The following is a 10964-nucleotide window of genomic DNA, read 5'->3' as shown; positions in this document are numbered from 1 at the left end:
AATTCATACTTAAAAGAGATTTTGTTGGAATTTGATGGTTTTCAACAATAAATTAATGAGTCATTTAAAATTGTTACAATCATACCCACTTGGAACTGAAAAATTCACATTTGACACCTCGCATTATATCATGGGGGTGAATGAAACATGAGACCGACAACAATTGGATGAAAATGGTATGAATATATAAAAATCATATAAGTATGTGTGTGACATGATTCTTAGTCTTTTGGATGATGCAATGTCTAACGTTAATATGATGTAAGCACCATGTAGGTTGAGGAACTTGGAGGGAGCGTGGGAGAAATGGGGCAAGGGCACTTGAGTAGTTTAATCTAAAATGATCCATATATAGGTACCTTTGGGTCAGCCAATCCTATCTAGCCATATTAGTCCATTAAAGAGTGTGTAACTAAAATTGAATATTTGACCTTTTAATTTATCTGAGGATTCAATGAGGTTTTATACTATTAGACTAATATCGTGTTGGTTTGCCTAACCATATCAATGTCTCATATTTTCAATATCTTATTTTTATCTTTTATTTTTTATCTTTTACATATATATAGTCATAATATTATTTGTCTTATAAATCGGAAGTATGTTACTAAATCTTGAAAATAATCTTATGAAAAGTGGTTACTTCAATATTGCATTCTCAAACATCATGTAAAGCAATGTGTAATTAAAGTCGGTATAAATATACCTATCATTTATTGCAATTTAATCCAAACATCAATATTCCAACGAGTGACACAGATCATTTTTTTTATTTATTATATTCAATGGGATAAGAGTTAGATATCAAATTTTGACTCAATAGTGATTATCTTTTCTAGACTGAGTTCCTCACTTGCACTTTAGTATAAAGTGCATTAGTTTAAATTCAATCATGATATAGATTTATTAATACAACAATTATAATCATTCATAATTTTTATGTAAAACATATTCAATTATTTAGGTGGGTGATTGATTAAAAATTAGCATATAATATATGTATTATTGCACTTTTATCTTTTCACTATTTCTTCATGCATATTTTTTTTTGTTTACTATTACTGTATGCTTTCTTTTAGTATATCAACAAGATGTTCTAATAGTGTAAGACTTTGCTAGATCATCAGAGACCAAAGATCAAGATTTGATTTCTATGAATGATACTAGATCAGTTACTTACTAAAAAAAGTGAGGGGATGCACTTGTTAACACAAAAAAGAAACAAAAATTAATCATCACTAATTATTTCCTTTCTTTTTTATCAACTATCATCAATAATTGTTATGTAATAATCTTTCTGAACAAGAGAAGGGAGAATTGTGACCTCATAAAATGCATATTAAGAAGAGTTAAAATTACATTGAATAATGTATTGGCAACTTACTAATAACTCAATTAAGTTATCCTAATTAGATTAGAGACAATGCATAATGGATATGGGAATGGGTATAATATGTTTCTCCATTCGCTGAATAAAGAAATGCATATAATATCTTGAGCAATCAATCTTTTGCTTTATTATAGATTAAATGCTCATAATGTTATTGCATCCACAAATTTCTTCCATGTTTTGCTCCAATGTCAAAATCCACTGCCATAAGGTGATGACCAACAATCAGCTCCATTTTCACTTCCAACATGTTGGGTGCAAGAAACAGGAACCAAGCACAACCCTCTACTCCTCAAGTCTTTAGGATTATCTTTTGTATCCTAATAATGACATCATCAATGTATAAAAAACTAATAATTATTAATGTATGTTTTACAATAAATTTTATGGGTCGGAGAGTGATCTAATAGAACTTGTTAAGAAAATAATAAGAGAAAATTTGTATTGGAAAATAAGTCTAATAAATTTTAATTCTCAAAATATTAAATTCATCGTTTTTAAGATAAAACTACATCGTTTACTACCGTGGCTAGTGTCTTTAGGGCAATGTTCACAATTTCACATTCCAGTTTTTTAATATTATCTTTATTTCTTTTAAAGTGTTTTTTAGCAAAAGAAATTTGTTCCTATTTATCATTAATAGTTCAAAGCCTGAAAGCTGGGTGGAAAAGATTTGGCTATTATAGTATATTAATGACCTATTATAGGAAAAGAAGAAGGAATACTTTTTAATGTAAAAAAGGTTTAAGATAGATAGATGTAAGGGTTGAAGTACCCTTGTATTTCCATAAATAATGTTTTGTGTTATAAAAACATTGATTAAAATGAAGTCATATATTAAGCATTATGGTCAGGTTGAAATTTTCTGATAATCTTCATTACCATTAATAATGCAAAAGCTGAAAGCTTCTACCCATGTTCTGCACAATATACATAATGAAACTAATGGTGCTAATAATGATGAAAAGTGATAACAATGATTAGGATGACATTAAAAAATATCCAAAATAACAATGGGTCAAATATTTGAGAATAGTAAAGTCATCAAAGGGCACCTTAGTACAAAAATAAAGGATACCTGGTTTGGGGCTCCCTTTCTTTTTAAGCCAATGTCACTCATCACCTAGATGGAAATATAGAAAAGAAAGAAAGAAAAAGCATTAGTTGTTTTGTTTCTCTCTCTATATATCTAACCTTTTTGACTTCAAATAAGCAATGCAGCTTTGCATTATGCTTTTCCTTTGCTAGCTTAAAAAGATGTTATAAAAAGCTGAGGAACCTTGTTATATTTTTAGTGGACTTTATTATTTTATGGATTATGAAATGTTGCAATAATTGCAAAGAGGGTCCTAATTTGATTCTAATGAATTGACAGATCCAATAAAGGACACCTGACCAAGGTCCTAAGGAAATACATATTTTCCTTTTACATGTACCACTTGTTTGAAAAGAAAAAAAAAGGAAGGAAGAAATAAACTTTCCTTCAACTATATATTATATAGTACATGCAATACATGTATTTTTGTCCATCTCATACATGTGTGTGTTGTGACAAATTCTAACATGTTCCTGGAGCATAATTTGATCATGCTAAAGAGAAAAAAATTATCACCCATTTCAAATTTACCAATTTAAAATTAAGAGAAATGACATGTTCTCTATACTATTTTTTCTTCAAGGGAAATATAACAAGATTAATTAATTTTTACATATATAGCGTGTGATATTGTGATGTGACACGTTTGGAGTTTAAGTGGGTGTTAAATAATTCATAAAAATATTTATAACAAAACATAATAATCTATCAATAACTATACTATATATTTATATCTATACTACTTAATTATATATAAAATCAAACTTTCTTATAACTATCTATACGGTATAATTTTCTCTTACCTATTTTGTTCTTTTAATTAACTAAAATTATAAGTGGAGATTAGAGTAAGTTACATACACCAAAAATATTAAAAATACTAATGCAAATTTTAATAATATCACAATTCATTTTAATATTTTATCATAAAATTATAATATCATATACACTCAATACCAAAAAGTATAATATAATACTTTAAAATAAAATATATAAAAATTAAATATTTAATATTATAAAATAAGAATGTGGATTCACATTAAAGTAATAATAATGCTAAAAACATATGGTAAAGGATTTAAAAACAGAATACTCTTTATTATATTGGGAAGCTGATAAAATTAACATATTCAGACATATTGTTTTTAGTTTAATTCTTAGCGCAAGTTTTCATCTTCTTTAATATATATTTTTCATATACTTAACACACCACACTTATTTATTGAGAAAAAAAATGTGTATTCATAATATAAAAGTTTAAACTTTTATATTATGATTTTATTACTTACTAATTATATTTAATTATTATTGACTCTAAAATATAAGTATACAATTAAAAACAATAAATTAATTATTTATAAATTTTTATATTGCCAATATATTAATATTATATTTTTATTTAATATTATTAAGTTTTAGAAGCATACAATATAATTTCTAGTATAATGTGATAGTGAGAGTCTTTGGGAAATGAGACTTACTGAGTGTTGATTCCTTATGTTTTTTGATACATTGCCCAAGTAAGGAGAACTGAGTGCCTGCACCAAAGATGGGAAGAAAAATTAAAAAGAATAAAATTTTATAACTTCCACAACTAAAGAATGTTTTTGAAGAGAAACATCAATGTCAGTGACACTTTATCTGCATGCTCTGAATAGCTTGATGAGTATAAAATATTTGGTAGAAACATCACCTCAATTTGACCCTGCAGGAATCTGATATATCCAATGGCTTCTAATAGGACAGAAGCTGTGTCAGTCTGCAAAAGTTAAACACACCATAACACTCATCAACTTATCTTTTCTTTTATTACTTTTCTTTAATGTTCTAAAAGTGAAATTCCAATCAATGAGAAAAAGATAAAGAAGTAATTATAAAAATGTACTTGAATCATAGAATGGTGGAAAATAACTGTTCATGGTGACCTTTTGATTAAGGACTAATTAAAACTAAACACAAAGGCATTGGTAATCGTGGTTTACAGTTTTGTATTATGCAGTAATGGAGTGGTTTGATTCTTACCTTTCCAAATGGGGAAACTATCTGGTGAAGTGCTGTTACTCTATCACCAAGCTTCTCCTTTCTCACCTGATTTAGATTACATATGAGGAAGTGATGAGACATGAAAACTTGCTACATATATAAAGTCTTTAGAGAGACACAAACAAATTAAAAAAAAAGATAATGTCGTCTCGAGTCTAAGAAAGATTTATGTCCCCAAATAACTCATTGAATGTTTTTAAATGTCACCTCATAATGAGTTTTTTGAGGAACTTAATTTATCACATTTAAAAACTTTCAGAAATTTATTTGATGAATCTTTTAAGGACTCAACTGATAATATTTTCATTTTTGGAGGACCTAAGTAACAGTTTTTGGGTTACCTTCGGTTGGCTTGAAGATGGTTGACCCTTGGCTTTCTTACAAGCTATAGCAGTAGCTGTGCTAATACACTAGAGCATAAGAAACATATATGAAATTTAATTTAAATATTATATTCAAGAGATAATATATCTTTGCATGATAAAATTAGTGGTCCCAAAATATGAGAGGAAAAAGAAGAAGAAGAAGAACCTCAGATGTGTGATCTGCATTGTTATAAGTGAAATCCAATAAATTAGTACTACTCAAACTAGTGAGATTTGAACTAGGGGAATTATTAGAGGCTTGCACAATATGTGACCAATGTAACCCAGCTCCAAAAGCTTGATGAAATTCCTCATTATTCGCATGTTCATAAACATTGACACTTTGGTAACCCTCTTGCTTCACTAAATCAACATTAAGATCTCTTGTTGATGGATTAAGAATATGGTCATCCCAGTTTTCGAACTTTTTTGATTGAAAATGACTGAATCCCACTCTCTCTTCTTCTCTAGGTAATTCAGTGCTGCAAATTAAAAAATAGGATCAAGAAATTGTAACACCATATTAAAGTTTATTATACTTTAGACTAAGGGAAAAGAACTTATAAGTAATACAAAGTTAAGTATTTATATAAGCTGGCACACACTCATAAATGAATAGTGCTTTCATCTTTAGTAAACCAATCTATCAAACAGTTTTCCAAACATTTAAATAATAACAGTGGAAGTAATTCATAAGTTGAACACACACAAGCACAAAGAAAAGAAAGAGAGAGGGGTTCTTACAAAAGAAGTTGGCTCCATGGCTGAGGGGGTTCTGGATTTTCTGTCAAAGAATTAAAAGGAATTGAAGAAGATTCAAGCAAATACTGGGGAGGGCTCAAAGATGGTGGATTCATATTCCACCAGTTAGGGTTCTCAGCCATCATTTGCTACAGGGACTGAAAGAGTCTCCTGTGGAAAACTCAATGATCAAAACCTTCAAATTCACATATAATAAATTATGAAATCATCTTTAGTAGTATCCTTTTCCCTTCTACTTTTTCCTCTTTCACCTTTGTGATATTTCCTTCTATGTGCACCCAAACAAGCCTTTGGTTAAAAGCTTTGAGAGTTTTGCTTTGCTTTCTTACTAGCTGCTGAAAAAACTTTTAAGTCTTTGGGTGTCTCATTATTTTTATAGAGTTGAGGTTAAGAAACTTTGCATATGATGCTTTTTCTTTCCTTTCTTTCATTTTAGTCACTATTCATTTTTATTATAAAGTGGAATGTAAAAGCTAGTGGCCAGTGTTTTTAGGCTATAATAAATTGATGGTTACTATTCACTTATATTTCCATAATTTAGGGTTATACATTGGGATTGTTTTGGGGCTAGGGTTAGGGTAGAGTAGCCAGGTAGGGCATAGTAGTATTGAGATCAATGTCAGATGCTTTATTTATTCTCTATCAATAATTCACTTAAACAAACAAAACTAGAGAATCTAAGTGCTGATTAAAATAAGAAAACTAAATCTAAAATTGACAGAAATCTCCATTGAATAAGTGCTCACATGAAATTACAATGTTCATAAATAAATCACCCCAATATTGTTTAAGGTTCTAATTGAATAATTAGACCCATCAGTTATATTGATAATATATAAATTAGAAATCTCCATATTCTTTCAGGGTTGGCTATTTGTCCTCATGGGTTTAGCTTACATGTATTTGGAAGTTAGTCTTGTTTTTTGTGTGGTAAAAGTTTAGCTTAGAGGAAGATGTCACATGTAAGATTAATAAGACCACTGAATTCAATAAGGATTTATGATGAAATTTATTTATTGTCTAATAATTGAAAATTGAAAATTGAATCAATGTCAGACAATATTTTAAATTGCATTCTACAGTTATAATTATAAATGCAATATTATAGTTTTGAAAGCTCTCTACAATAATATTATTATCCCAATTGTGATTGCATCCATAGAATTTCCACAAACTGCAATTTAAAACAATGGATAGAGCATATGAATATAAGGCTTTATCAGATATGTCATTGTCAACTGACAATTAGAAACATATAGTTAATTATGAGCATCTACAAAATGGTATTTGTTTTCTATTGTAAGTTTCTTCTAATATAATCAGATTCTCTACTGCCATGGAACGAGACTAGGGACACAAATTTAAGAATAGAATCGCTTATTTTTAATATTGTGTAGTTAACCTAATATAAAATTCTAGCCAGCCAGGTTATATATATAAAAGATCCAGATATAAGATCTATAGGAAATAATTCACCTGACCAAAACATTCCTTTATAATTCCTGGCTCAACCTGTATTGCAGCATGTCTGCATGTGCAAGCTATGTTCAATAATTTGCAATTATTAATTAGAATAATGGGGTCTATTTCTGCTCTATAAATAAATATTGTAGGAAGATAGTTATAAGAGTAATTTTAGATATTAGTTGATTACTCTTTTCATTTTTTTTATCGATAAATGTTAGTATATTAATATTTATTGTGGGTGAGACTTGAACTCTCAATCTCCTTAATTGTATTCATCATTCTCTCTAACCACCTTATAACTCAACTCCTTTTTTTTTAATTTACTATTAATGAGATTCAAATTCATAATCTCCTACACTTTATTTTTTAAAATCTGCACCCTTAACAATTAGATCACTTTATACTTCCCAATTACTCATTTACTTAATGATTATGAAAATGAACTCTTATGCTGTATGACAAATGATTTTGTTGAAAACCATAAGAAATGTTGTCTCTACAAAAATAGCTATAGGTTTCAATTTCTCTAATAATAAAGAAGGTTTTAAAAAAAAGTCATGATTGATTCCAAAACAGTGCGGAAAACCATAAAGGAGAGGGAGGGTCCTAATTAATATGAATAATGTTTGTCTCCGTAAGTGACTAGTGTTCTATAGTAGAGGAACTATGTACCATTTATTATTCATTATAAAAACTAAAACGTAATTTTATATTATATGTAGAGAACATAAATTTATTTTATAAGTGAAGTGTTAGGTAAGAGATGCTCGATCACTAGATTGAAAATTTAATATATAACTAAATTTAAATATTATTCATGATAAATATTTCTATATTTAAACTCAAGTCATATAATTCTCATTAGTGAAAAATAAACACTTAGAAAACCCTTTTACAAAGCATTTTATTTTAAATATAAGGATCCTTACATTGTTGGAAAGATTTTCTATACACGATCCTCACATAGATCTATTTGACAATATCATCAAGAATCTGTTAGAACATGAGAGAGATTAGTCGAGTAAAATGAAAGAACATAGAGAATGGATTTTGCAGAATTGAAAATCAATGGATGAGGGAAAACTAACTTTCTATTTTTGTTTTTCAAGTAAGTGTTAGTTAGGTACACCTTTCTTTATATAGTAAATGCACAAAACTCATTTAACTAACTTTTGAATTACAAACTAACACCCCTACCCCCCAATTCAAATGCTACTTTAAATCTACTTTATCTAATCTATTACAACTACTTCTTCTCTTTCAGTTTGCCAATTCAGCCTCCTTGAAGTTGTAAACTCCTATCATTTTTCTCAACTCTTTCAATCTTCATTGCTTTAGTCAGAATGTCAGCCACACGCACTTCTGTTTTGTAATATAACAAGTTGATCTTCCTTTTTGCTACTTGTTGCCTTAAGTAGTGGTATTTAGTCTCTATATGCTTACTCTTTCCATGTGAAACTGGATTCCTTGCCAAGTCTATAGCTGATTTGTTGTCCATATTCAGTTCAACCCATTCTTCACCTTTAACACCAGGCTCTTCTAATATTGTAGATAGCCATGAAGCTTGACATGTTGCAATGTACAATGTCTCACATGTTGACAAAGCCACTACCTTTTGCTTCTTGGAGCACCATGAGATTTGAGCCCCTACAATTAGGAAGACATATGCCATTGTACTTTTGATGTCCAGTATATCACCACACCAATCAGAGTCTAAGTAAGCTATTAGTTGAGGTCTGATATTTTTAGTTTGGCGAGGGAAGATGATCCCAAAATCTATAGTTCCTTTTAGGTATCTTAGGACTCTCTTGGTTGCAAGCATGTGAAAGTTCCTTGGGTTTCTCATGAATCTGCTAGCTAGTCCTACACTGAATGATATTTCAGATCTTGTGTTACAAATGTACCTGAGACTGCCAACTATATGTCTAAATGCAGTGGCTTTTGCAGCCTCTTCTTCCTCACACTTTCCTAGCTTTAAGTTCATTTCAGATGGAGTTTTAGTTGAGTTACAATTCATCATGTTGAATTTACTCAAAATCTCAAGGAGATACTTCCTTTGATGCATGAACAATCCCCTTCTTGTGTGTTGAAATTCCAGACCAAGAAAGTATGAGAGTCTTCCTAGGTCTGTCATTTCAAACTCACCTTTCAAGCTCACCTTCAACTCTTCAATTCCCTCTGAGAAACTTCTAGTTATTAGGATATCAACTACATAGAGGCAAATAAGCAGGACATCTCTGTTTTAATTGGTTGATTGAGTGTAAACACCATATTCCACTTCATATTTGTGAAAACCGGAATTGAACAAGAACTTGTCAATCATCTTGTTCCATGTTCTAGGTGCTTGCTTCAACCCATAGAGTGCCTTCTTTAGTCTAAACACTTTGTGCTCACTTACTTTTGTGATGAATCCAAGAGGTTGTGTGACATACACTACTTATTCTAATAGACCATTTAAGAAGGATGATTTTAGATCTAGTTGCCATAAACACCATTTCTTATAGCTAGCCAGAGCTACTATTAGCCTTATTGTCTCCAATCTAGCCACTAGTGCAAACACCTCAGAGTAATCAAGTCTTTCCTTCTGCATAAATCCTCTTACAACTAATCTAGCTTTATGCTTAGCTATTGTTCCATCAGGCTTCAACTTTACTTTGAAGATCCACTTGACAGATATTGGCTTCTTTTTAGTTGGAAAATCCACCAATTCCCAAGTGTTATTCCTTTCTATTGCTCTTCTATCATAGTTGCCTTCCAAGTTTGGTTTGACACTACTTCTTCAAAGCTGATAGATTCTGCATCAACATACAATGCCAAATGTTGTACCATGTCCCCTTCTTGATTTATTGTATGATCAGTACTTAGGACATAATATGATAGCTATATAGGTGGGTTCCTTGTTCTTGTTGGCCTAGTGCTTTCTTGTTGGAGTGATGAGCTTGAGTCTTGCCTTCTTTCATCCACCACTAATTCATCATAGTCCCAATCAAGATGCACATTGGTCAGAGGACTAGAATTTCCCCTTAGACATTTCCATTAGCTTAACTCATCAAAGTACACATCCCTACTAAACATAACTTGTTTTGTATCAGGATTGTACAGTTTGTATGACCCTGTAGAGTTATATCTTAATAGAATCATAGCTTCAGCCTTGTTGTCAAGCTTCTTCCCCTTTTGATATGATGTGTCTATAGCAAAAGGATCCAAATATCCTCAGGTGTTTCATAGAAGGTTTTACTCATGACCAAGCTTCTTTAGGTACTTAGCCAACAAGCCTTTTGGTTGGGCATCTATTTAGGATATAGGCTGCAATGGCTGCTGCTTCACCCTAATACTCATTTGGCAATTCCTTTCCTTTTAACATGCTTTGAATCATATTCAAGATGGTTCTATTTCTCCTTTCTGCTATGACATTGTGTTGAGTTGTGTATGGAGTAGTTACCTCATGCATAATCCATTGCTCTTTGCAGAATTCCTCAAAATCACTTGATGTGAATTCTTAGAATCTTTATGCATTTCTCAGATTGTTTTTCTACCAAGCTCTTGAACACTAAAAATGCTTCACTCTTGGCCTTTATGAGGTACAAACACAATTCCTACTCATTTCATCCATAAATGTTACAAAGTATTTACTTGCCCTTAATGAAGGTGTGTCAAAAGGACCACACACATCAGAATATATAATATGTGACAATTCATTTGCTCTTGAGGGGATGTATGCACTAAATGAGGATCTGGGTTGTTCGCTTATTTGGCAATTGTCACATACCTTGATAGGATCCTGAATTGGTGGTAGTCTTTTAACCAAATATTTAGATCTTAGTGTGCTCAAGTCTTTGAA

The 10964-nt window shown here is 30.5% G+C and overlaps 1 protein-coding gene across 2 annotated transcripts; it reads right to left on the bottom strand.

The window, feature by feature from the left end:
* LOC109333830 (transcription factor bHLH68-like) lies at nt 1318-6071 on the bottom strand. 2 transcript variants are annotated; one of them, XM_019569418.1, is made up of 9 exons: nt 5908-6071; nt 5639-5806; nt 5061-5376; nt 4871-4939; nt 4509-4574; nt 4180-4245; nt 3968-4024; nt 2469-2513; nt 1318-1710 (listed from the first exon to the last, which is right to left on the bottom strand). In XM_019569418.1, the coding sequence occupies exons 2-9, from the start codon at nt 5779-5781 to the stop codon at nt 1582-1584; spliced, it is 891 nt and encodes a 296-aa protein (XP_019424963.1). In that variant the 5' UTR covers nt 5782-5806; nt 5908-6071; the 3' UTR covers nt 1318-1581. The 2 variants fall into 2 exon arrangements, with proteins under 2 accessions (XP_019424963.1, XP_019424955.1); XM_019569410.1 differs by having other exon boundaries at nt 5639-6071.

Source organism: Lupinus angustifolius, chromosome LG02 (genome assembly GCF_001865875.1).
Source record: "Lupinus angustifolius cultivar Tanjil chromosome LG02, LupAngTanjil_v1.0, whole genome shotgun sequence".
Taxonomy (NCBI): Eukaryota; Viridiplantae; Streptophyta; class Magnoliopsida; order Fabales; family Fabaceae; genus Lupinus; species Lupinus angustifolius.
This window is presented reverse-complemented; position numbering and strand designations above follow the sequence as displayed.